This window comes from Bactrocera dorsalis, chromosome 5 (genome assembly GCF_023373825.1).
Source record: "Bactrocera dorsalis isolate Fly_Bdor chromosome 5, ASM2337382v1, whole genome shotgun sequence".
Classification (NCBI taxonomy): domain Eukaryota; kingdom Metazoa; phylum Arthropoda; class Insecta; order Diptera; family Tephritidae; genus Bactrocera; species Bactrocera dorsalis.
This window is the reverse complement of record NC_064307.1, coordinates 37,483,703-37,507,707: the sequence shown is the minus strand read 5'-3', so window position 1 is coordinate 37,507,707 and position 24,005 is coordinate 37,483,703. Positions and strand designations below refer to the sequence as shown.

General features: G+C 35.6%; 4 protein-coding genes across 4 annotated transcripts in view; 3 read left to right on the top strand and 1 right to left on the bottom strand.

The window, feature by feature from the left end:
• The window catches only part of LOC125779050 (kelch-like protein 17), a 398,740-nt gene that overhangs the window by 54,090 nt on the left and 320,645 nt on the right, over positions 1–24,005 (bottom strand). The gene's annotated exons all lie outside the window — the stretch shown is intronic.
• LOC125779053 (kelch-like protein 5) overlaps positions 1–24,005 on the top strand; it is a 293,968-nt gene that overhangs the window by 117,002 nt on the left and 152,961 nt on the right. The window lies entirely within an intron of this gene.
• The window catches only part of LOC125779045 (kelch-like protein 5), a 78,145-nt gene that overhangs the window by 44,728 nt on the left and 9,412 nt on the right, over positions 1–24,005 (top strand). The window lies entirely within an intron of this gene.
• LOC125779060 (odorant receptor 63a-like) lies at positions 8,852–11,542 on the top strand. Its single transcript, XM_049459484.1, has 6 exons — positions 8,852–9,009; positions 9,828–9,993; positions 10,177–10,282; positions 10,360–10,461; positions 10,519–10,674; positions 11,391–11,542. The coding sequence occupies exons 1-6, from the start codon at positions 8,925–8,927 to the stop codon at positions 11,445–11,447; spliced, it is 672 nt and encodes a 223-aa protein (XP_049315441.1). The 5' UTR covers positions 8,852–8,924; the 3' UTR covers positions 11,448–11,542.

The window sequence follows — 24,005 nt, the reverse complement described above, 5'->3', positions numbered from 1 at the left end:
TACGTTCACGGCCATTCAGCAGGCTGGAGAAGTGTTCCCTCCATAATTTTAGTATGCTCAGAGCATCGGTGGCTAGATCACCTTTGGGGGCTCTACAAGAGTATGCTCCAGTTTTAAAACCTTCTGTTAGGCGCCGCATTTTTTGAGAATTTTCGAGCATTACCCCTGTCTACAAGCGTGTTACTCATGCATTTCGGTCTCTTTCTTTTTCGTTTAACGTTGAGAGGTAAAGTAGTCTGTTTTCTCTCTGCTACGACACAACACTCCTCAGCGTACCAGCTGTTCTTTTGCCTTTTCCGAAAACCAATGGTTTCGTTTACAGCTTTACAGGAGGTTGAAATGCCACCCCATAGTTCCTTTATACCGAGTTGCTGATGAGTGCTCTTAAAGAGCAGGAGTGTAACTCGAGCAGAAAATCTTTCAGCTGTCTGTTGTGATTGCTGCTTCTCGACGTCGAACCTTCCTTGTGTTTGTTGACGTGCGTGTATTGCTGCACAGAGGCGGGTGCGAATATTGGCTGCAACAAGATAGTCGTTCGAGTCGAGATTAGGACCTCAGAGCGGACGCACGTCTAAAATACTGGAGACGTGTCTTTCGTCTATCGCAACATGATCGATATGGTTGGTGGCTTATCGATCCGGAGACAGCCAGGTAGCTTGATGAATCTTCTTATGCTGGAATCTAGTACTACAGATAACCATATTTCGGGCTCCGGCGAAGTCGATCAGCCTCAGTCCTATCTGAAAATACATATTTTTAAACAATGGCTATAAAATATATAATTTTAAATCACTACATACAGAAATAACGAATTTAATGCAAACTAAACCTTTACTCTGCACCTGACTCACAACATAAACATTGACTGCACACAGTAGCAGGTGCGAAAACACGTCTCTTTTACATACAGAAAATTATCCACATAAAATTATCGGAATAGAGGCATAAAATGTTGCGTATCACACGAATGTTTGTACTAAAATATTTACCTGGTAGAATCGCACATGTTTGCACAATGCATAAATATACAAAAAAACGACTACAAGGTTGGTGTTTACACTGCGTTAGTTAGATTGCTATGCAAAACTGCTACCTGCACTTTACGTTCCCTAGGCAGGGTGTATTCATATTTTATCCAAGCAGCTATGCGAAATGCTATAAGGCCAAAGGCGTCTCTAATATTAGTATGAGAAGGGTAAAGTGGGTTTATAAAATAATCTATATTCTAATGTATTAAACAAAGAACTAGATTTGACAGAAGCCAGATGTTCCTTGTGATTTCGTCACAAACATTAAATAATTAATGATCACAGAGATCGAAGAGAAATTATATCACAATTCAAAACAAATAAGGAAGGGCAACTTGCAGGGAGCAAAGCCGCGGTAATACCTTTAGGTGTTAAAGCAAACCTTATTTTAAAACTGTTGAGAAATAATTCCAAATGCATTGTTTGACGAAATTGGGAATGGACTACAATCAACTTTGTATACTATTATACTATTATTATTATTATAGAAAAGTTTTAACGGGTGATCCATATAGAGGTACTTTTTTTGACTGATAACGCCTGAGTCGTGTCAAGCTGTCATATTATTTATGTTCAGAGAATTGTGTGAGTTGATCAATTTTAATACCGGCCCCATTCAAACCAACCTTTATTCCGTTTCGGGTGTAAAAATTAATGAATAAATTCATTGAGTTATCGCACTTTTAGTAATTTCAAATAAAATCGTTACACAAAATTTTTTAAACAAGAAATGTTCGTTCACGAAATTCGAGTTATTGATTTTATATTTAGTTAAGGTATTTCAAAGGTTTTCAATTAACGACATTTTATGCGCGTGGCAATGTCTCGATTCCGCCTATTTGCAATGCCAACACCCACTAGTTGAAATAAACTATTATACTCTGTAGCAACATGTTGAGACAGTACCCGCATAACGACCGGTTTTGTCTTTCACAAACACTAATGACATGTTATTATGGAACAGTTATAATTGCGTATGTGCAGAATATAATTATAAGATGGGATCCAACGAATATTATTTCAATAGGTAAATCCATTATAAAGAACGTCGATGAAGTGAAGAGGATATGTGAAAAAAAATTGACCTTTTCAGATAGAGTATCGTATAAAAAATGTAAATAATATATATACACGTACATATTAAAATAACCCCCAATTAGGGCTCATGAGCTCTTTCGAATATTACAAAATGTGGAAAATCATTTATGCACATTTAGAAAAATTTAATGCTTGAGACTTGAACTTGACTTTTTGAGTCACTTTCTTTATAATACAAATCCGTAAGTTGACTTTTTTTTAACTCAAATTTAATAGATGGAAACTATTCTATCGAAAACCTAAACGAAGCACAAAAGGAAAATTTTTATGAACAGTTTGAAGGATAGTATCCTATCGATTTCTCACCTTTTTCTAATACAAAAAATTTATCAAGTAACGACATCTATTGTGAAAATACGAATACTTTTTCGAGTACCCAATACAAAGTGTGTTCCAAGGTAAACCGGACTTTTTGAATCTAGCGCCCCCTGGTGATGTCATTTGGTACGTCGATTGGTGCGTTAGAATCTGCTACCTTTATCGATTGTCTAGTGAAAATTTTATGACATTTCATTGATTAGAAGTGAAGTTATTGCGTTTTAAGTGTCAGTATGTTTGTATTATCGGTGCGAAAATGAGCTTCGAACAAAAAACCAAGAGTAAGTTTTGTTTTAAAATTGGTAAAACTTTTACCGAAACATTTCAATTGATGAAACAAGTTTATAGCGATAATTGTCTCTCTGTAGCAGAGTGTACGAGTGGTTTAAACGTTTTCAAAGCGGTCGTGAGAACATAAATGGCGATCGACATGTGAGCCAATCAAAATCCGTGATCACCGGAAATTCTGTCGAAACTGTGCGTGAATGCATCAAAAAACAGCCGAAATCATCATTGAAATTCATCAAAGTGAAACTGGACATCTCCAAAACATCGATTTATCGTATTTTGACCGATCATTTGGGCTTACGAAAGGTGTGTGCACGGTTTGTTCCGCACAAAATGACTGAATGCCAAAAACGCCGTCTCATCGATCGACGCTTGTGACCGGAAAAATGCATTTGCCCATGAAAGGAAAGCGTTATGCAGATGAAGAGGTCATTCAAAAAGGCTTGCATCGGCATACTGGCGGCCATACCGGCCATACCGGCCAACGCGCTAAAACACTCTTTCGACATGCTTTTGGACCGTGCAAAAAGCTGTATTGAAGCAGAAGGAGACTATTTTGAATAAAATTGATTGATTTTGCCGAAAAAAACCATTTGTTCTGTTTTTTTAAGTTCTGTTCACTTTGGAACGCTCCTTTTATTATCTACACAGTATGACATGGTACCAGAAATGTGTCTGCTCTGCGAAAAATTATCATAATCGGTCTTTTCTTTGCATTTGTAAATTATTCCTTTACAAGACCATAGCCCTTCTGGTGAAATTTAAAGTGTTTTTAAACTAGGGCAGAATTCGAGATGTTTAAATCAAATTAAGAAGAAATGTTTCATATCAGGTGTATGCATTACCCCCCTTCTATTATGACAGTGCGAGTTAGGAATTCTTTCTATTTAGAATTTGTACGAATTCAAGTACTTTTTTCTTACAATTCAAGTATCCCCCCACAAAATGCTTATTATTCAGTTTCAGCGAGTATTGTTCTCTTTTACTTGTCATCAAAGTTTCAGATCTAACTTTCTGAAATACCACACCGTTGCCGTTGAAGGTATCATACTTTGTCTAGTATGTTAACATACCGTTATGAAATTTTCTAAATTTAATTCTAAAAAGCTAGTGAACTAGCTCATATAATTAAATCATTTGCCTTTATAATTCTCTTTGCATTGGCTAATGTCTACATTTCAGTCGAACGTATCAAATAATAGTTTAAAGTGGGAAAGTTAGAATTAGCAAGAAAATTATATTAGCATTAAAAAACTACTCATATATACAGCCAATTCAAAGGATAACTAATGACGTGCAAACTCGAATGCGATCGAGTTGTATAAACTCGACATAAGTTAAAAATGATTCTTCAATTTTTATATGAACCCAATTATGACACAACCTTAGCAAATGGCTTATGTTTTAAAATAACTGTTATAACTGTGGCGTGGCAGATCTTATTATCTTTCAAAGATATGTATATCTCTCTGTTATTCAATAAATGTATTCTTATCTAAATAGACGAATATTGATCCATAGCGCCACTACATGTCATCGAACTTTACCAAATTTTAATAAAATATTGGAAATTTCTATCACGACATTAACAGTAAAACTGCAGTATAATTCCTTACAGATTGTTGTGCTCTGGTTTAGAAAAGCTCGACAGGCTTATTGAACGTTATGCACTACCAATATACTATATAAATAGCGGAACACACAATTTCTGTCAACAGTTAAGATAAAGTGTTGAACTCAATTTAAGTTGAAACTCTTACAAACTATGTACAATATAACTGAATTGAAAGAGTTGAGGTCACGCAATCATTGGCGAATAAGAGAATTAAAGAGAGTATCATATATGATCGGTATTAACCTGAATGCTCAAACGAAGCTCAAAAAATGGTGGAGAATGTGAGTTTATCCAGAGAGAAAAATATGTTCATTCTTGTGTTCATTCTTAAATAAAGGGTGATTTTTTAAGAGCTTGATAACTTTTTTAAAAAAAAAAACGCATAAAATTTGCAAAATCTCATCGGTTCTTTATTTGAAACGTTAGATTGGTTCATGACATTTACTTTTTGAAGATAATTTCATTTAAATGTTGACCGCGGCTGCGTCTTAGGTGGTCCATTCGGAAAGTCCAATTTTGGGCAACTTTTTCGAGCATTTCGGCCGGAATAGCCCGAATTTCTTCGGAAATGTTGTCTTCCAAAGCTGGAATAGTTGCTGGCTTATTTCTGTAAACTTTAGACTTGACGTAGCCCCACAAAAAATAGTCTAAAGGCGTTAAATCGCATGATCTTGGTGGCCAACTTACGGGTCCATTTCTTGAGATGAATTGTTGTCCGAAGTTTTCCCTCAAAATGGCCATAGAATCGCGAGCTGTGTGGCATGTAGCGCCATCTTGTTGAAACCACATGTCAACCAAGTTCAGTTCTTCCATTTTTGGCAACAAAAAGTTTGTTAGCATCGAACGATAGCGATCGCCATTCACCGTAACGTTGCGTCCAACAGCATCTTTGAAAAAATACGGTCCAATGATTCCACCAGCGTACAAACCACACCAAACAGTGCATTTTTCGGGATGCATGGGCAGTTCTTGAACGGCTTCTGGTTGCTCTACACCCCAAATGCGGCAATTTTGCTTATTTACGTAGCCATTCAACCAGAAATGAGCCTCATCGCTGAACAAAATTTGTCATTTCGAACATTTCGAACCGAACACTGATTTTGGTAATAAAATTCAATGATTTGCAAGCGTTGCTCGTTAGTAAGTCTATTCATGATGAAATGTCAAAGCATACTGAGCATCTTTCTCTTTGACACCATGTCTGAAATCCCACGTGATCTGTCAAATACTAATGCATGAAAATCCTAACCTCAAAAAATCACCCGTTATCAATCGGGTCCCTGATTGTCGCTGTAATCCTTAAGAAGTGTGTCTGAGTAAAATTTTAGCGTACTAGACGCAAGTGTGTAATATTGGTTAGTCGAAAAAGTTTTATTTTCATATTTTGTCAATAGATGTCGTTGCAGTCGTATATCAGTACTACCAATCACATTGTGTCATAATGTATAGTGTTAGAAAAGTGAGTTAGCTTCATTTAGCCAAAAAAAAAATAAATTCGGGGAAGTTGAAAGTGGTGAAGTTCAACAAATGGTCACAAAGCCAGGATTGACATTTCGAAAGGTTATGCTGAGTTTTTGGTGGGATTGGATTGGCCCCACTATGAGCTGCTCCAACCTAGTCGAACGATTGATTCTACATTTTAGTGTCAATTGAAGCAAGCAATCGAAAAAACGGCCAGAAGTGATCAACAGAAAGGGTTTCGTCTTCTATCAGGACAACGCTAGACCACACACATCTTTAATGACTGGGCCAAAACTGAGATATCTTGGCTGGGAAGTTTTGACGAATTCACCATGTAGCCTTGACCTTGCACCATCGGACTACTATTTGTTTCGGTCAATACAGAACTCCCTTAATGGAGTAAAGTTGGCTTCAAGGGAAGCCTGTGAAAATTACTTGTCGCAGTTTTTCGCCGAGAAACCAGAAAAGTTTTACACTGATGGAATAATGTCTCTAGCGGAAAAATAGCAAAAAGTGATCGAGCAACTAGTACATATTTGGTTCAATAAAGTTCATTATAAATATAAAAAAAATTAGTTAAAATTTTATTGGAAATACGAAAAGACTTTTTCAACTACCCAATATTTCCAAGAACGAAAAGAAGTTGGAAACTTAAGGCAAGGGCGTCATAAAATTAACCTTTTGAATTTGTTGCAATTCTATTAATTTACGTACTTTTTCAAATATAAATGAGCGTCAAGGCTACAAAAAACTTGTTTTGCGAACCATTATTACGGTAATAAATTTGCAGAAAGTGTAAACGTTGTTCATGGTAAGTCTGTTCATTATAAAATGACTAGCAGAACAGAATATAAATCAAGTAACAGCTTCCAAAAAGACTAACTCCGAAAAAAGTATTGCCTCATTGGAAACTACGCATCTGAAAAAACGCAATTTGTAGCAAATTTTCGCTAGTCACTACAATAATTGCCATATGTGAACATATACTATGAAAATCTCTCGGCATCCAATTTTCAACTCTTTGCTTTTCACTTCTCCAACAAAAAACTTAACTAATAATTTTTCAATCAAAAATAAATTAATAGTATCTAGTTCTAACAATTTAAACATTCTCGCGAAATATTGACAATGTTCTATTAGAAATATGCATTCTGAAAAACGAATTGAGGTTTGGAATTTTTTCGCTGGAACTTTTTAATTTCCCTTGGTTTCAAAATTGGGGTACACTTTTTCAAATATTTACATACACAAATAACACATATGTATTCAGACTGCCAATGTTTGAAAAAAATTACAATTTTTATTTTTTGCCAGCGTCAATATCCTTTTCATAATTGCAAGTTGTATTGCTTTATATCCGCACTGGTTAATGATAAAACAAGCACAAGGCGATATTCCTTTGATAGCTGAGGTAAGCAGAAACACCTACAATAATTACTCTGTTTATAATAAAACTTCTCCGTTTTTGATTCAAAATTTCGGCCAGTTTTTAATTCGTGCGAATTTTTAAAAATTAGTTAATTAATATCTTTTACTATAGAACCGTTCCAGGTAGTAGGCGATGAATTAGCAAAAGCCACTTTGAGGGAAAATTTTATATTAAATTACAATAGAATTTGTGCATAATAGAAAGTTTCACGCTGGTACTAAAAATGTACAAAATCACTTTCAAGCAAAGAACGAAGACTTATAGCGGTATTCTGCTTGTCACGAGAGACATGAGACAATCGTGACAAGTAGAATACCGATATTAGACTGGCTTACAATTACGAAATTCTCTCTCTAACTGTATTTTTCAGGCAGAAGTAGCTGATATAAAAGTGGCAGTACGCGTACTTTTTCGAAGTACAGCTTTTTTAGGAAGATAATCATTCACACCGTCAGCAGCGCGGCGGCATTAGCGCTCAGCTCGCTAAATGTTAAGATTAAATGAGCTCGAAGTTAGTTAAGGAGTGCAGCGGTATCGTTGGATATTACAAAGCCAACAAGCTAGCCAGAGGAGTACCCTTGAGTTACAGTTGGATCTCCGTTAGAGTCTTGTTCTAGCACTGGACCAATATATCTTGCAAGCGCTTCTCAGATGCTAGTCGACGTCCTACTCTTGTGCAACAACAAGATCTGTTTGGCATAGAGCAGAACACAGAAGACCTTCGGAATTACTCGCCCTTAGCAAAGTTCATCTTGCTACAATAGTACCGGTTCTTATTGGAGAATGTTCAATAGATATTCAGGCACTAAGGCTAAAAATCTTAACGGATGCACTATGTAAAAATTTTCAGGAAGAAGGGTGAAGTGGAAACAACCAGGCACTTCGTCCTCCACTATCGGCAAGTGAACCAAGAGAATACCCGAAAGTGCCAATAGCCATCTTAATTAATTTATAGTAGGCTCAAAGCGCTTTGCCGATTTATAAGGGTTTTATGATCTGTTTTATAAGAGTATTAGGTAACATGATGAGCCGGCGTTAGAAGCTATCCAAGTGAGATCGCTGTTAGGATCGACATCTGAAACAGGTCCGAAACTCGATCGGAGCTCGAAAGTAGGTTTTATAATTATGTGATGAAGTACAAAGTATTGTTTGGCGAATAAAAACTAATAAATGATTTAACTTGGGAGACTTCTACCACGGCGCTGCAAACGACGACCGGCCTAATTAAAATGGCTTACATGTTCTTCACTCAGCATAGATTTCATAAACTGCTTCGGAAAGCTGAATCACACGAACTACTGCAGGAAATCTAAATCTTTGAAACTGGCAAGAATCTAGTACTGATGGATTAGTGTCACGAGAAATGTCTTAAAGAGACCCTATACAAACGTGCAACTTTTTGCTAGGTATGCCAATCAAAAGCACGCTAAAGAAGGAGATTAATGCAATTACGGAAATCAATTGGAAATAGACGAGGGGACAACTTCTATTCTCTTTAGGATCCTGCATCTGCATTATGTCCAACTATTTCTTTTACGCATTCTTCAAAAACTTATATAATCATTTGAAAGGCACACCAAATTATGTGTATATTCTGCGTATGTGAATATTATCTTCATACATCTAAATAATTAGATTACATAGTGATATATAGGTCTTGCTTTAAACAGCTTTCCCTGGCTATCCGATGTTTTTGCACAAGGGAATGGTTTCTCCGTATTATGCAATGGACATGTTTTTTGGTGCCTGCTCGATCCTGGTCGCTGGCATGAGTAAGTCATAACCGTGTATATTAGGGTGATTCAAAAAAAATAATTTTTTTTTTCGTTTGGTACTCGGAAAATTAGGTTCCTAGACACTTCTAAGAAAGCCTCTCCAAATATGTGTTCTTAATTGTAACGGGAAGGTCCTCCTACATACAGTTTTGTATTTTTTCTTATTATCAGATAGAAAAATTTATATCTCGCTTCCAACTACTTGAAAACATATCTTGTTCCTTAGATTTTGTAAGAAATTCGAAAATCGAAAAAAATTTGTTTTTTTTTTTGATCCACCTTAATATGCATTGATGTTTGACGATGAATATCTCGTAAACGCTTAACTTAATCGAAAAATCATATATTTTTATAGAGCAGTAAATTTCCTACAAAAATATGAGTTTCATCATTCATAATAATTTTTTTTCCATTGAGTTATAAATTTCATAAGAAAGAAAAAATTTTCCCAAAAATAATCAAACTTCAACCGTTAATAACTTTTAAATGGTTAAGTTTACGAAAAAATCATAGAAGACCTTTTTTTAGAGCATTCCATTTCCTACAAAATCTAAGGAACAACATATTTTCTCAATTAGTTCGAAGCGAAATATGAATTTTTCTATCCGATAATAAGAATAATAGAAAACTGCAAGTAGGAGGGCCTTCCCGTTACAATTAAGAACTCAAATTTGGAGTGGCTTTCTTAGAGTCTAGGAACGTATTTTTCAGAGTACCAAACCAAAAAAAAAAAATTTTTTTTGATCCACCCTAATGTATACATATGTGGTTGCAGATCGCAAGAAACCCTTTATTTTAGATAACACATTTTACAGGTGCCATTAGCTTCCAGGGTTCCTTCATGGTACTTTGTAAGCATTCCTGTGCATTGGTCCAAGTGTTATGCCTACTGTTGGAGAGATCCACGTCAACTCAGGTTCCAAAACCGCAACGTATGGAATATTTGCGATACTGCATAGTGCAACATCAACGCACTCTTGAGTATGACTTAAAGGCAGATATTTGTTTAGAGCGCAAGGACTATTAGTTTTGTTCACTTAACGGTTATTTGCATGATTTTTGTTTTTTGTTCACTTTTTATTATTTGCTATATGTACTATATACATACTATGTTTATTACTTCCTTATGATAGAATTTTATAGAAAAAATATATGGATTTTTAGGTTTATCAGCGAGGTCAATCGGCTTTTTAGACACATTTGTCTCTCCCAATTTCTTCATGGTCTGGCAATTTACGGCTTTGTGCTCTTCGAGATGAACTTCGGCTTGGTAAATGATCTTGAACTTGACAATTCTTTATATAATATATTCATATAATCCATCTACATATTTATACTTTATTGTAGAAATCAAATAAAATTACTTTTATTCGCATGTTAATGTATTTATGTGCCGCTACATCATGTGATTGCATGCACTACGTCAACGGACAGTTCCTGGCCAACGAGGTAATCGTCAAGTACCCATAATATAGACGAACCGAAAAGATGTTTATATGTTTTCAGCTGCAAAAGGTTCCGTTAGCTTGTTATAGCTGTGAGTGGTACCACGAAACAGATGCCTTCAAGAAGACATTGAGAATGATCATTATGCGCTCAAATAAAGAATTCTATTTCCAAATATCCTGGTTCACGGTAATGTCCTTGGCTACATTGATGGGTGTAAGTAGATAACAGTCAGTCTTTTCGCAAATTGTGTTACACGGCTTACAATGCTTACTGGTACAGCGAGGAAAAATTCACCGAAAAACTTCGTTTTTATGCACCAAATAGGGTATATTAAGTTTATTTTGTAGCTACCAAAAGGAAACGTCGGAGACCCTATAAAATGCATATATAAATAATCAGCATAACGAGCTGCATATATGTTAACTAGTCCCGTAGCTTTTTAAAATATCGATCTGAAATTGAGCACACGTCCTTTTCTCAAGAAGCTGTTCATTTGTCGGTACTGCAAATATCGGTTCACTTTAACATTTAACTGTCAGACAAACTGAACGATCGGAATCACATGCTTCTATGAAGACTTTTTCAATTGACGAAATAAGTTCGAGAAATTTTGCATTTTTATCCAAGACAACGGTGCAATCTCCCAAGAAATAGTTTAGATCGAGTTAGTATAGCATACAGCCGCCATACAAACTAACATTTCAAAAGCAAGCTCTTTAAGGAAACTTTACAGGAAACATACAGTACAACCAGAGTTAAAGCTTTTCTTATACAGATTACTATATATTCCGATCATAGTCTACAAGATATTATAATAAATTTGCGAAATATATTGGTTATTAGCTAGGAAGGGCAAGCAAAAAAATACTGTGAAAGATTACTTAGAACTACGAGTACTTAAATGTCAATAATTTTGTTTTGTATTGCAGATATTCAAAGCGAGCGGATCTTATTTTATATTACTTCGAGATATTGACGAACCCTAAAGCGGTTTTAAACGAAATACAAATTCTATGCTTCATATTTTTAACCAATGCGTTTGTTTAAGTAATAATAAAATTCATATATATGTATATAAAAATGAATGCTTGTTTGTTAGTAACGCTAACGAAGTCAGGTACTTCTCCATCTGGTTTTTTCAACAGAGTGGAAGTCTTCCACTTCCTCTGCTTCTCCCGGCAGGTATTGCGGTGAAGCAGAACTCATCGGCGTATGCCAGCAGCTGTACACTCTAATACTAGATGATGGTACCTCCTCTATTTAGTTCTGCAGCTCAAATTATTTTCTCCAGGAGTAGATTGAAGAAATCGCATGATAGGATAGATTGTCTGAAACCTCATTTGTTATCGAATGGCTCGGAGAGGTCCTTCACGATCCCGACAGAGCTTTTGGTATTGCTCAACGTCAGTTTACACACCGTAATAGTTTTGGTGGGGAAACCAAATTCAGGCATCGCGGAATAAAGACAGCGAATAGGAATTCGTGTAGTCAAAAGCAGCATTGAAATTGAAGAACATGTGGTGTGCTTCGATTCTCTTTTCTCAGATCTTTACCAAGATTTGGCTCATGGTGAATATCTGGTTATTTGTTGATTTTCGAGGCATAAATTCATACTGATAAGGACCAAGGCATACTTTCGTCCAACCATATCCTTCAAAGAACCTGATGCATGCTCTCTATCAGTTTTTCACCGCCGTATTTGAATAGCTCGGCCCGAAGTTTATTGGCTCACACCGTTGTTGTTCTTCAGACGGGTAATTGCTATTCGAACTTCTTCATGGTCGTCCAATAGAACGTCTGCTCCATCGTCATCGACTAGGGAATCGGGTTCGCCATCTCCTGGCTTTATACTTTCACTACCATCAGCAAGCTGGAGAAGTGTTCCCTTCATAATTTCAGTATGCTCTGGGCATCGGTCACTAGATCATTTTTGGGGGTTCTACAAGAGTATGCTACGATCTTGAAACCTTTTGTTAGTCGCCGTATTTTTTCGTAGAATTTTTGGTCAGGAGGCACTCATGAACGGCAATATAATGCACTGACGGCCGATGAAATATCATTTTTTGTTATTGGCGATAATTTAGAATCCCATATTCTTATTAAACGTCGAACTGGAAATGCATTAGAGCGAATCAGTGAAACTCATCGATCGTATGAGGCACTACAATATCCGCTTATGTTCAGCCGCGGTAAAGACGAATATCACTTAAGAAGAATTTCGAACGGACGGATTTGTTTGTTACATTCACTTGCATTCCAAAACGGCCACAAATAACGGAATTATTGATTCGCGATCAATCAGTAAGTGGTGGTCACGATTTCACAGCATGAGTTTTCAAACAATGATGCTGTTAGATGCTGGATGTACTGTTGATTGGCAAAAAAGAGGTTTGCCGCACGCACATATTCTTCTTTGATGAAATCCAGCGATAGAACCATACCATTACCAATTATATAAAGTTGTGAAAACTAATATGGTTCATGGATTCAGCATTTATTCCAGAGGAGTGAATATCGATGTTGACGACACATGGATCGTACCATATTCACCAATGTCGTCTAAGTCATTCAAAATGATTTGCCATTTCAGTTCAAACGTATTCGGTTTCAGGTAAAACTTGCATTTGCGGCAACCAATGTGAGGTCAGCTAACCAAGAGGTATGTGCCGGTAAGACGGATATGGTGTTCTTGACATGAAAGTACAAAATTCCGTCATGATAACCCTCGAAGATCAACGGAGAGAAGTAACCACTAAGGATCATACCAAGTCCCACGGTATAATTTTTGACTGCAAATTGAAGTGTAAACTCAATATGGAAGGGATGGAGAAAAAAACCAGAAGTGCTAACTATGCATGTTAGAAGCTAGGGTCAACATGGGGTCTATCACCTGTGCTTCGCTCCAGACCGCTGCCTATAAGATCTCATACATGGAACCGTTGGAGCGAATACAATGGCTCACTGCTTTCTGCATAACGGAATCACCAAGAACCACTCAAATGACTACACTTGGAAGATTGTTCAACCTGCCACCATTCAATATTGCAAAAGAAAGCTCAGCAGTGAAATCAGCTGCCAGATTGACGAGGGCCGATAGAGTGGTCGCCGTGTTCTAGTGCGCAGAGCTAGTTCTACTTTTTAAAGAAAAAAACACGGAAACTTCAAATTTAATGGAGAATGTTTATTATTTATAATTCGAAAGGACATTCTTCGATATACTTATATATTTTTGTATATTATATCTTTCAAATTTTTATTTGCAATTTTCGATAACTTATTCGATCATTTCGACTGATAGCGTGAGGCAGGATTGTCCGTACAGAAATTAGACTTTACATATTCCCACAGGAAAAAGTCTAACGATGTGATATCACAAGATTTCGGTAGCTAATCGACTAGCTTGTTGAAACCAAATTTCGCCGACATCACGAGCTTCAATTTCAAGCATCAAATAGTCGGTTATCATGCTGCGATAACGGTCGCCATTGACAGATCCGTTTCTCACCGGCAGCAGTTTGAAGAAAATGGACCGATTAGTTCACCGGCCCACAAACCACACCAAACCTTTGTTTTTTTGGATGAAATGGCAGCTATAAAATCTCTTCAGATTGATCTTCGTCCCAAATGCGGAAATTTTGCTTGTCTCCATACCCATTGAGCCAGAAAGTGTCTTCATCACGGCTGAAAATTAGGCTCGAAAACGTCGGATCTTCTTCGAACTTTGCAAGATCACATACATAGATCTCGCATGGTTGGTGGTAACTTGACAGATAACAAACTACTATTGGATTTGCGGAAAAAAACGAAAATACATGCAGAAAGTGCAGACAAGCAGGCAAAAAGGTGCTACTATGCTCCTTTCCCGCACTATCCAGAACTTGTCTGAAATATTGGGTTGTCAAAAAAGTCTTGCGGTATTTTTATTGAATTTTTTTTTTTATTGAAATTGAAATGAATTTTTGATGACTCATGCCCAGCTCTTGACCGATGCTACGGCTGCTACTATGCAACCAATTTCTTTCAACCAATTCAGCGATTTTATCGCAATTTTCGACGACAGGCCTTCCGGAGCGTGGCGCATCTTCAATCACCTCTACACCAGAACGAAAACGTTGAAACCATCGTTGTGCGGTGGAAATGGAAGCTGTATCGGGTCCATAAACTGCACATATTTTATTGGCGGCTTGAGATGCATTTTTGCCTTTATCGTAGTAGTACTATAATATGCCGCATTTTCTCTTTATTTTGCTCCATGTTTGCGACGCTATAACTCACGAACGACTTAAACGAAACGGCAATCAATCAAATACCTGTTTGCACGTGAAATGAGCTTTCCAAAAAGGTATAGCATGACCCGATGCGACGAATAAAACTAGAACTGCGCGCTTTCAGCGCCAACTAGCGAAAATACCGCAAGACTTTTTGACAACCAATATATTTATGAGACTAAGGCCAGTCGTATTTTAATTGATCTCACATATCTTTATATACACAAATTACGTGTCACGTTGTTTGTCCGCGATGGACTGCTAAACTATTGAACCGATTTCAGTAAAATTTAGCACACTGTGTCCAGTTTGAACCAACTTAGAAGATAGGATAGTAAAAACAATTCATAAATAAAAAATTCAGTAAAAACTCTTAGATTAAGTGGATAACTCTATTAACTGGACGGCTGGTAACCAGACATTGAGAAAGCAGCCTTAAATTCGTAATTATTTGTATGAACATATTCAAAATTAAACCTCAATTACAATCCCTTGGATTCTTACGAGTATATCTACAAAAACGTGTTCGCCTTTATTCCTAAACAAAATTTTCACTGTATTGAATAGTGTATTATGTGAATAATAGTATAAAATATATACCACAGCAACGCGCGGCCGGGACCACAAGTATACCTATAAATGTGTGTTGCCGCAAGTAACCCTCACAGCTGTGAAAACCCTTACCTGTATTAAATAATTAGACATAACATCACAATTCATATGTGTATAATTTGAATGTAAACAAATGGCAATGAAACTTAAATCCCCACTGTAATATTTAAGGACATACTTGTACATATGTATATTTGCACACACTTTAGAAAAAACCTTGAATGGAATTAGTTGAAAGTCATGTGGTTACATTTCGCACCGCAATAACTAGAGGAATGTTCAAATGTGGTTCTGTTACAACATGGAGTCAACTGAATTTGGTTCCTAGAATTGGTTTCAGAATTCAGTTGGTACTTGCAACAGTTCTGTACTTGGAAATCATTCGCCAAGTCACCGGTATATTCACTTTGATTCACAATTTTCACAATCTTACGTATATGTACAATACATTGTCCGATATTTCTGAAGTTTATTTTTTCCGCATTCATACAAGTGATCTGCACATTCTGTGTTGCTCATACGACTTGGTGTACACTGTACAGTATGTATGCTCAGTATATTTGATACATAATTTTAACTGCGTTTAACTTTTAACGAAACGTTTTTATCGAAAAACTGATTAAAATATTTTTTATAAAGTGGAAAATTTTGTATTGGAATATCATTTCCTCAAAATTGTAAGGTTACTCACTTATTGCAAAATATTAAAAAGTTATACATGGGAAACCATATACAAATAATTCAGCCACCACGTTTTCATGAAAGAAACTGATTCTAATCAGCCAGCTTGTATGGGAAATATGTGCTGTAGTAAACCGATCTTAAAAAATACTTCAGAGATTTTAATGTTGTCTTTAGAATATTCTATGGCAGCTATATGCTATAGAGGTCCGATATCGGCGGCTCCGGCAAAATCAGCTTCTAGTGAAGAAAAGGAGGCATACAAAATTCCAGATAGATATCAAAAAAATATAGGACTATTCCGCCTATATGCTCACAGACGGACATAAGCAAAACAACTCAGTTCATCATGCTGATCGCTATATTCGATATACATACATATGTAGTTAAGATGTGACACACTTTTATTATCAATTAATAGTGATTTTATAATTCATTACATTTCTATGTTGAAATTAATATTTTTGGTGAAAATTATAGAACGAACATTTGATGTGAAAAATTCACAACACCAACAGTCTCTATTTAAGATTTAATCCGCCAACGCTGACTAACATTTCAAACACGGCACTTTAGTGCAAGAGCCCATTGTTATGACACTAAGTGGCCACTGGCATAATTTCCAATTGAATGCGATTGAAATAAATATGGGTGAGCTCAAGCTCAATATTACGCTCGTAAAAACCTTCACGCACACACATAAAAACTCAATAAATATACGTTAAATCTCTCCACTCCTGCACACAAACATACCTGAATGAAGGAAGCAGCCGACTGGTCATGAAATATCTATCATTCAGTCGCAGCCCTCACGCGGCACAATGCGAAGCCAGTAGGTAGGGATAATAGCAGTAGTGGAATTAACAATATACACTCCGACGCCATAGTAAGGCCATCGGCATATCATAGCACCTAGTGTGGTGAGCAGAGTAGGTGACACCTGGACTTATCGTTCAATTTCACATTGAAAAAAGGCTTTCATAAGTGTCCTTGGCACCCCTCTCAGTTCACGTTAAAAAACTCTGCTTTATTAAGCATCATAAGTTTTTACTGCTTCAAGGTGTGGCAGTGTTTTCATTGGGTCTATCGAGTGCTGTTTGTAGCCGACGGATTTCATTCCCTCTATATTAACAAAGGAAATGTAAAACAATTCACGCTTTTGGAATTGCATGAAATCTTAAATGTTTATTATCTTTTACCATCCGTTAAGTCTTTGATATCAAAACTACCACTTAAACGAAAAGCAAATTTTGTTTTTGGTCCACAAATTGTCAGAAAATATTTTAGTATTGTTTATAAAGAAATATTTTCCGGAATTTGTGTTTGGTGCTTCAATATGCTTTATCATGGGTGCACATATACTACCATATTTCAATTTTGAGTTTGAGAAAACCACACCATTACAAAGGCGTTAGCCCTGGAAGTAACCGCAATTATTTGAGGGCCTACCACAAACTTACTGTTGCAAAAGCATTGTCTTGATTAAATAAATTTAGCAATGCAGAAACCGGAATTCAATATGTGAATATACTCTCAAACGGAGGTAAATTAACGGACATGTGGTTGTGTTTGCACACACTCGTATGTGTGTGGTTTTAATTTCAAATAAACTAATAACACTACATGCTAGAGATTGCATTGGAAAGTTATGTATCAAAACAACCTAAATCATGAGATTTTGTAATTTAATTACGAGTATTGATATGGTTGTAGCTTAGTACGCACGGCTGACCTCATATTTGGAGTCGATGTTAGTATTTCTTGAATATTTACTAAATAAGTTTTTTCAAATGTTGTTGAAAAAGAATTAATTCAAGAATTCCTGAGGCATCTCTTGATTGAATTATTGCTGTTTTCAGATGTCATGTAATTTGAGTTGTATTTTATTACAAATGTTCCTTACAGATTGATAGCTTCATTACCAATTTCTAAAGATACATTGTAGCTGTTGACAAGCAGTAGGCCGGATATTATTTCTTTTACAGACGTATGTTTTGCAATGAGCCAATACTATCTTCGGAGTTGATTTTTTGACAGCTGCTACCTGATTTATATTCAATTTATAAAGAAGAGGCTTGACAGTACTGGTGGCCAATATACATCGATGTACGAAACTTGTATACTGCGAGAAAAAAAATAGTTTATAATAATTTAAATACTATACGAAAACCCATTCTTCGAAGTATTTTTTTCTAGGTTCGTATGTCTGTCCGTGACATCTTTGCCAAATGTCGCATCAAAATAGTTGTTAGCGTTTAGTACATGCTTATTTTTCTGAAATACATAAAGTACATTCGTTGAATTTTACGATGAGTGAAATTATTCAACAAAGAAATTCCATTAAGTTTTGTGGGCGGAATCAAATTTCTGGTTCCTACACGTTCAGAATATTGAAAAGGGCTTCGGTGATAATTGTTTTGCAAATATATAAATGTTTTTGCTTGGTACAAATTATTCAAAGAGTGTCGAAACGTCATTATTCGTGATATTTTAGCCAATTTTCAATCAAAATAACTACCGTAACTACCGTGATTTAACTCCGCGTTACTTCTGGCTATTCAGCAAACTCAAACGACCGCTCTAAGAAAACCATATTGCGTTAATTGAAGACATTAAACTTGTGAAATACTAGGTGCATTGAAGACTCTACCGGAAATAAATTTTAACAACTGTTTCGAGCATTGGAAGTTGGAAGTTCGAACGTGCCTGGTCGACGCCATTTTGCAAATTATTATTTTGCCAACCCCAATGACAATAGATTTCATAGTTGGTTAGCAATAACTATTAGAAAAACCACAGAAACTATGAGAGTTAATCCTATTGCAGAAACCGAGGGAGAACGTGGACTCTGACTAAACTGAAAATTCATTTAGTATTTGGACTAATCGTCATAGAATAGTCAAAAAAAATTGGAAGACAAATAGAAACAATTTGTTGGATATCAAATGAGTTATCCATAGTTTGGGTATATACAGACGAACATGGCAAAATCGAATTAGCTCAACATGCCATAACCATTTTCATACTCGTATATATTTTATATTTTAAAGTCTCCGACTTTTCCTTCATCGCACAATTCTCTTCTCAACTTAGAGGGGTCACAGTGATGTAAAACCACGACTGACAAAAATAAAATTGATTCCTTCCTAACACTTGCATATTAGTTCGTTGACGCTTTGCCATTTCGTTTTTTATATTTTGCGCTTTTTTAGATTTTCGTATAAAGCCATCCGATGTTATTCGCTTTACACACACTTCATAAACGAACAATGGCTGCCGAAATGCGGAAAACAACTGATGAGAAATATAAATTCTGAGTTCCTCAACAGCCGGCATTTTGCTACAAATGTTTATAGGTTCTCTTCTACAATTAGACTCTCTAATTATTAGAGCGCGGCGCAACCACTATATGGCTTTGAATGGAGAGAGCGAGTGAGAGAGGCTTTCGAACAAGAATTATGTTCGAATGAAATATTTCCGTTTATGGCATGTGGTTATAGTTGTAATATTTATTACAAAACTCTGCGTATTGCAGTTGTATTCTTAAAGCTGAAGGACGATATTTATATAGTAGAAAATTTAAAAAATGCATGCGAATATATCAAAATTAGTTTTTAAAGTGATGAAGTGCTCATATGAGTATTCAATGAAAACATCAAAATCATCGAGAACACCATGCTTATCACTTAAGAAGTTTATTTGATGATTTGTAAAATATTAGCGCCTTATATGTAATTGCTGCATATGGAGGACCGTTCTGCTTGCAAAAAAATAATATGTTACCCATAAAAAGTAAAGAACTTGCCTACCTTTTGAACCAGAGCCTTTCTTCATTACGTGATCTCACATATTACGAGAGGTATTATTGGTGGCAATTGCCAATCGAAGCTGTTTATAGGAAAGCTCATTACAAAGATGTTTGCACAACTAATTTTTCAGCCCTGACAGATATTAAGATGGGTAAAAAGCTTTTACTATTATAGGCAGGCTAAGGTATCAAATTAACAAATTGGGATACCTTATACAAATCTATGTAGAATTTTATATTATTTCAAAATACACTTTAAACGTTTGTATAATTTTTAATTCACAGTATATTCAATTATGTATTTAATATGGCAACGAGGGCCGGATATTCATGTAGAGTTTTATTTTATTTAAACAGAGTAAACGTCACTTATCTTTACTGGCAGGAGTATGTCTGCCGCGCTCGGCGTTACAATCAGGAATGCATTATATTACTTACGATGGCAGGGATCAATCCCCCCCCGAAATTAATGCGATTAAATTTTTTTTATAATATAAATATGCTTAATTGTATTTTTTAGAAGCATAGAAATCATGTAAAAAGTTAGTCTCAATTATTATTTGTATCTACTATGTATGTATATGCTTTACTACTGAACTAACGACAATCTTTATAGATAGGTACGCATATATTTTGTGGCACGCTTGCTTTATCGTTTTTGTTTTTATGAAATTTTAATGTACGGTACTTTTTTTGCTTGCTTTTTGTTACTAGACCAGCGTTGTCCACGGCCTATGCGTACAATAGCGCACGGACAGTGCCAGACACCTCACACCAACATGTCGCGACAATTGTCTGTGAAAGCACGATTGTGCTACTGTATTCAACTACTAAATTTTATATTTAATCAATTTTGTCAATTTTGAAGTGCGCTTAACAGTGGCAAGTTCGTTATAGTTAATTTGGTTAATAATATTGTTTAGTTTGCTTCAATAAATAAAAAGTTTTAGTTTATTTAATTGATTAGGTAAGTAAAGTGCAATGTTATGTTGTTAGAAAGAAGTTGTGTTGTATTCGTAGGCATACTAATTTTTTTTAAACATAGTTTTGTGATGTCGAAGCGTTCAAGCAACAACACACTTTTCAAATACTTGGAAAAAAACAAAAAAAAATTATGATAGTGCTAAGGAACCAGAACCAGATCAGTGTTCATCAGTGTCTACTGATAGCTCAGCTCCTATTATTCCTGTCGCCGCCACTACCAGTTCTTCTGGAGACGAAACTACGTTTAACCCACTTGACAAATTGGATTTAGGATCTTATGCTAATTCAAAACAAAAAATTGATGATGAACTAAAATATGTGTTATTGAAAAAATCCTGGGTACCAGAGAAATCTTACAAATTCCCAATCACAGATGACAAAAGACATTTGAAATTTCAGCACAAATGGTTCGATCAATTCTCCTGGCTGGTCTATACCTTAAATAAGCCTGAAGGTGCTTTGTGCAAGGTTTGCGTTTTATTTTCAGCTTAATGTGCTGGGAAGGGTGCACACCAAAAACTGAGCTTATTGGTTGTGAAACCATTAAACAAGTGGAAAGACGCGATCGCGGATTTTAAGCGGCATGAGCAAAGCAAGTATCATCAAGACTGCACATTATTTGCTGATAATTTTATAAGCATATATGAAAAAAAAAAAAACAAATAGATATAAGGAGTCAACTAGACATCGCGCGATCCGCTAATATTGCCAAAAATAGGAAAAAACTGGTTCCCATTGTTGAAACCATTAAGCTGTGTGGACGACAAGAATTATCATTAAGAGGAACTTGCGATTTCGGATGTATTAAATTCAATGAGTCTGAACCAGATATTAATGATGGTAATTTTCGAGCTATATTACGTATGCGTCATAAATGTGGCGATATAGATTTGAAGCAACATGATGAAACTTTGCAGTTAAATGCTACATATTATAGTCCAACTATACAAAATGAATTGATTTCTGTTTGTGGTGAAATAATTCAAAAACAACTGGTGACGGCTATTAATAATGCTAAGAGTTTTTCCTTGCTGGCTGATGAAACAACGGATATATCACGACAGGAACAAATGTTCATCTGTGTAAGATACACCGAGCTCCACAACAATGTTTATATCGTACGAGAAGATTTCCTTACGTTTGTTACTGTTGAAAGCACAACAGGAGCTTCTTTAGCTCAAACAATTCTGGAAAGTTTACACAATATGCAAATTGACTGTAATTATTTAGTTGGACAAGGCTACGATGGTGCTGCAAGCATGAAAGGCAATGCAGGCAATAATCCGAGAAAAATATCCTGAAGCTTTCTATGTGCACTGCAGCTCTCATTTGCTAAATTTAGCTTTGTGTCACTCATGCCAAATTCAACCCATCAGAAATGCAATTGGCATTATAAAATCAATAGGGCTCTTTTTCAAATCCTCCGCCAAACGAACAAATTGTTTAACAGAATATATTAAACAAAATAAGCCAGAAACAAAATGGAGAACATTAACTGCAATGTGCGAGACCCGATGGGTTGAAAACCATGATGGGCTGCTGAGGTTTAAAGAGATTTTTAAAGCGATTGTTGGTGCATTAGAAGAATTAAGTGGTAATAGCAATTGCGATACTTCATCAAAAGCATCTTCTTTTATAAGATCAATATCAACTAGCGAGTTCGTGATAAGCTTGTGCTGCCTAAATTATATATTTGCATATACCTTACCATTATGCAAAACTTTTCAAACAACTTTATGCGACTTAGCAGCTGCTGTACAGCACGCCGATCTTATTATAAACAATTTTAAAAATATGCGTACAAACTCAGAAACAGAGTTCGTAGATATTTTTAAAGATACTGAGAACTTGCTTGAGTTTCTGGGTGAAACAATAGCGTTGACTCGAATAACTGGGCGACAGCAAAACCGCGCAAACAGAAAAGGTCCAAAAAAATACTACCGAATAACCATTTTACTTCCACTTTTAGATGATTTCATTAACCAATTAAAACTAAGATTTGAAAAGCATAATGTAACAGTGACACAACTTTACAAATTGCTACCAAAAGAGTGTATAAAGGCTGGCACGGTATTTCACGAAAACACCTTTTCATTTTATGAAAATTTTTTAAAAGACAATTACATTAAGTCTGAATTGTAGCTTTGGCAAACAAAATGACGCAACGAACCCGAAATAAACATGCCTAATTCAGCAATAGAATCGCTTGATCCTGCAATAAAGATTTATTTCCAAATGTGCATTTTCTTTTAAAAATTTTGGTAACTTTGCCAGTTACTACATGCTCTTCCGAGCGATATTTTTCAACTATGAAGAGGTTAAAGAAACTCAACAAGCACGGAAAGATTGAATGGTTTGGCACTGATGTCGGTTCATCGCCGTGTAAATGTGCCAACAAAAGAAGTTATTGACATATTTGCTGCGAAAAAAGCTCGCCGATTAAATTTAATTGTATAAATACATATACATATATTACATATGTATAATATGTGTTTTTAACAATTTACAGGTGTAGATTAACATATGTATGTACATAATAAATGATACATTTTTAGTTTTTTTATTTTATGATTTTTTAATATATTTTTTAAGATGTATAAGTATGAATTATATGTAAATAATCACTGTAAAGCCTGAATAAAGATATGTACATATGTAATTTGAATTTGAAATGTTCTTTTTTGGTTAACCCCCCTCGAAATGAAATCCTGGCTATGGCCTTGATGTTGTATGCTTAGCTCTTTTCGTTTTATATACATGTATATATGTATGCATGCATGTATATGTCTCTGGACGTCAGTCGAAAGATTCCACAACACATTACTAGTAGGCCTTATCTGTCAAAGATGAAACCTCTCAAGTTTAAGATGGCAAGTCATCGCAGAATGTATTGAATTTGTACAGCCCGTCATGTCGTATGAGCAACACAAAATGTGTAAATCACTTGTGTGAATGAACTGGCTAATTGATGTTTGAATTTAACTGCGCATAACTTTTGATGGACTTTTGTTATGACAAAATAATTTAAACCTCTTTTGCAAAGCAGAAAATTGTATAATGGTTTATAATTTTTTCGAAGTTGTAGGTCCATTTGCATTGAAGATAAATAATTGTTGGCAAGAGCTTAAGAAATTTCATACAAAAACATTGGAAAATGATTGCGGTACTTTTTTAATTAAAAATTAAGAGGT

Bases quoted from the DNA above. Each gene is read 5' to 3' on its own strand.
- LOC125779060 (XM_049459484.1), top strand. From the start codon at position 8,925: ATGTTTTTGCACAAGGGAATGGTTTCTCCGTATTATGCAATGGACATG. The intron at 10,462-10,518 runs GTAATCGTCAAG...ATATGTTTTCAG, and splicing joins GACAGTTCCTGGCCAACGAG to CTGCAAAAGGTTCCGTTAGC. The intron at 10,675-11,390 runs GTAAGTAGATAA...TTTGTATTGCAG, and splicing joins CCTTGGCTACATTGATGGGT to ATATTCAAAGCGAGCGGATC.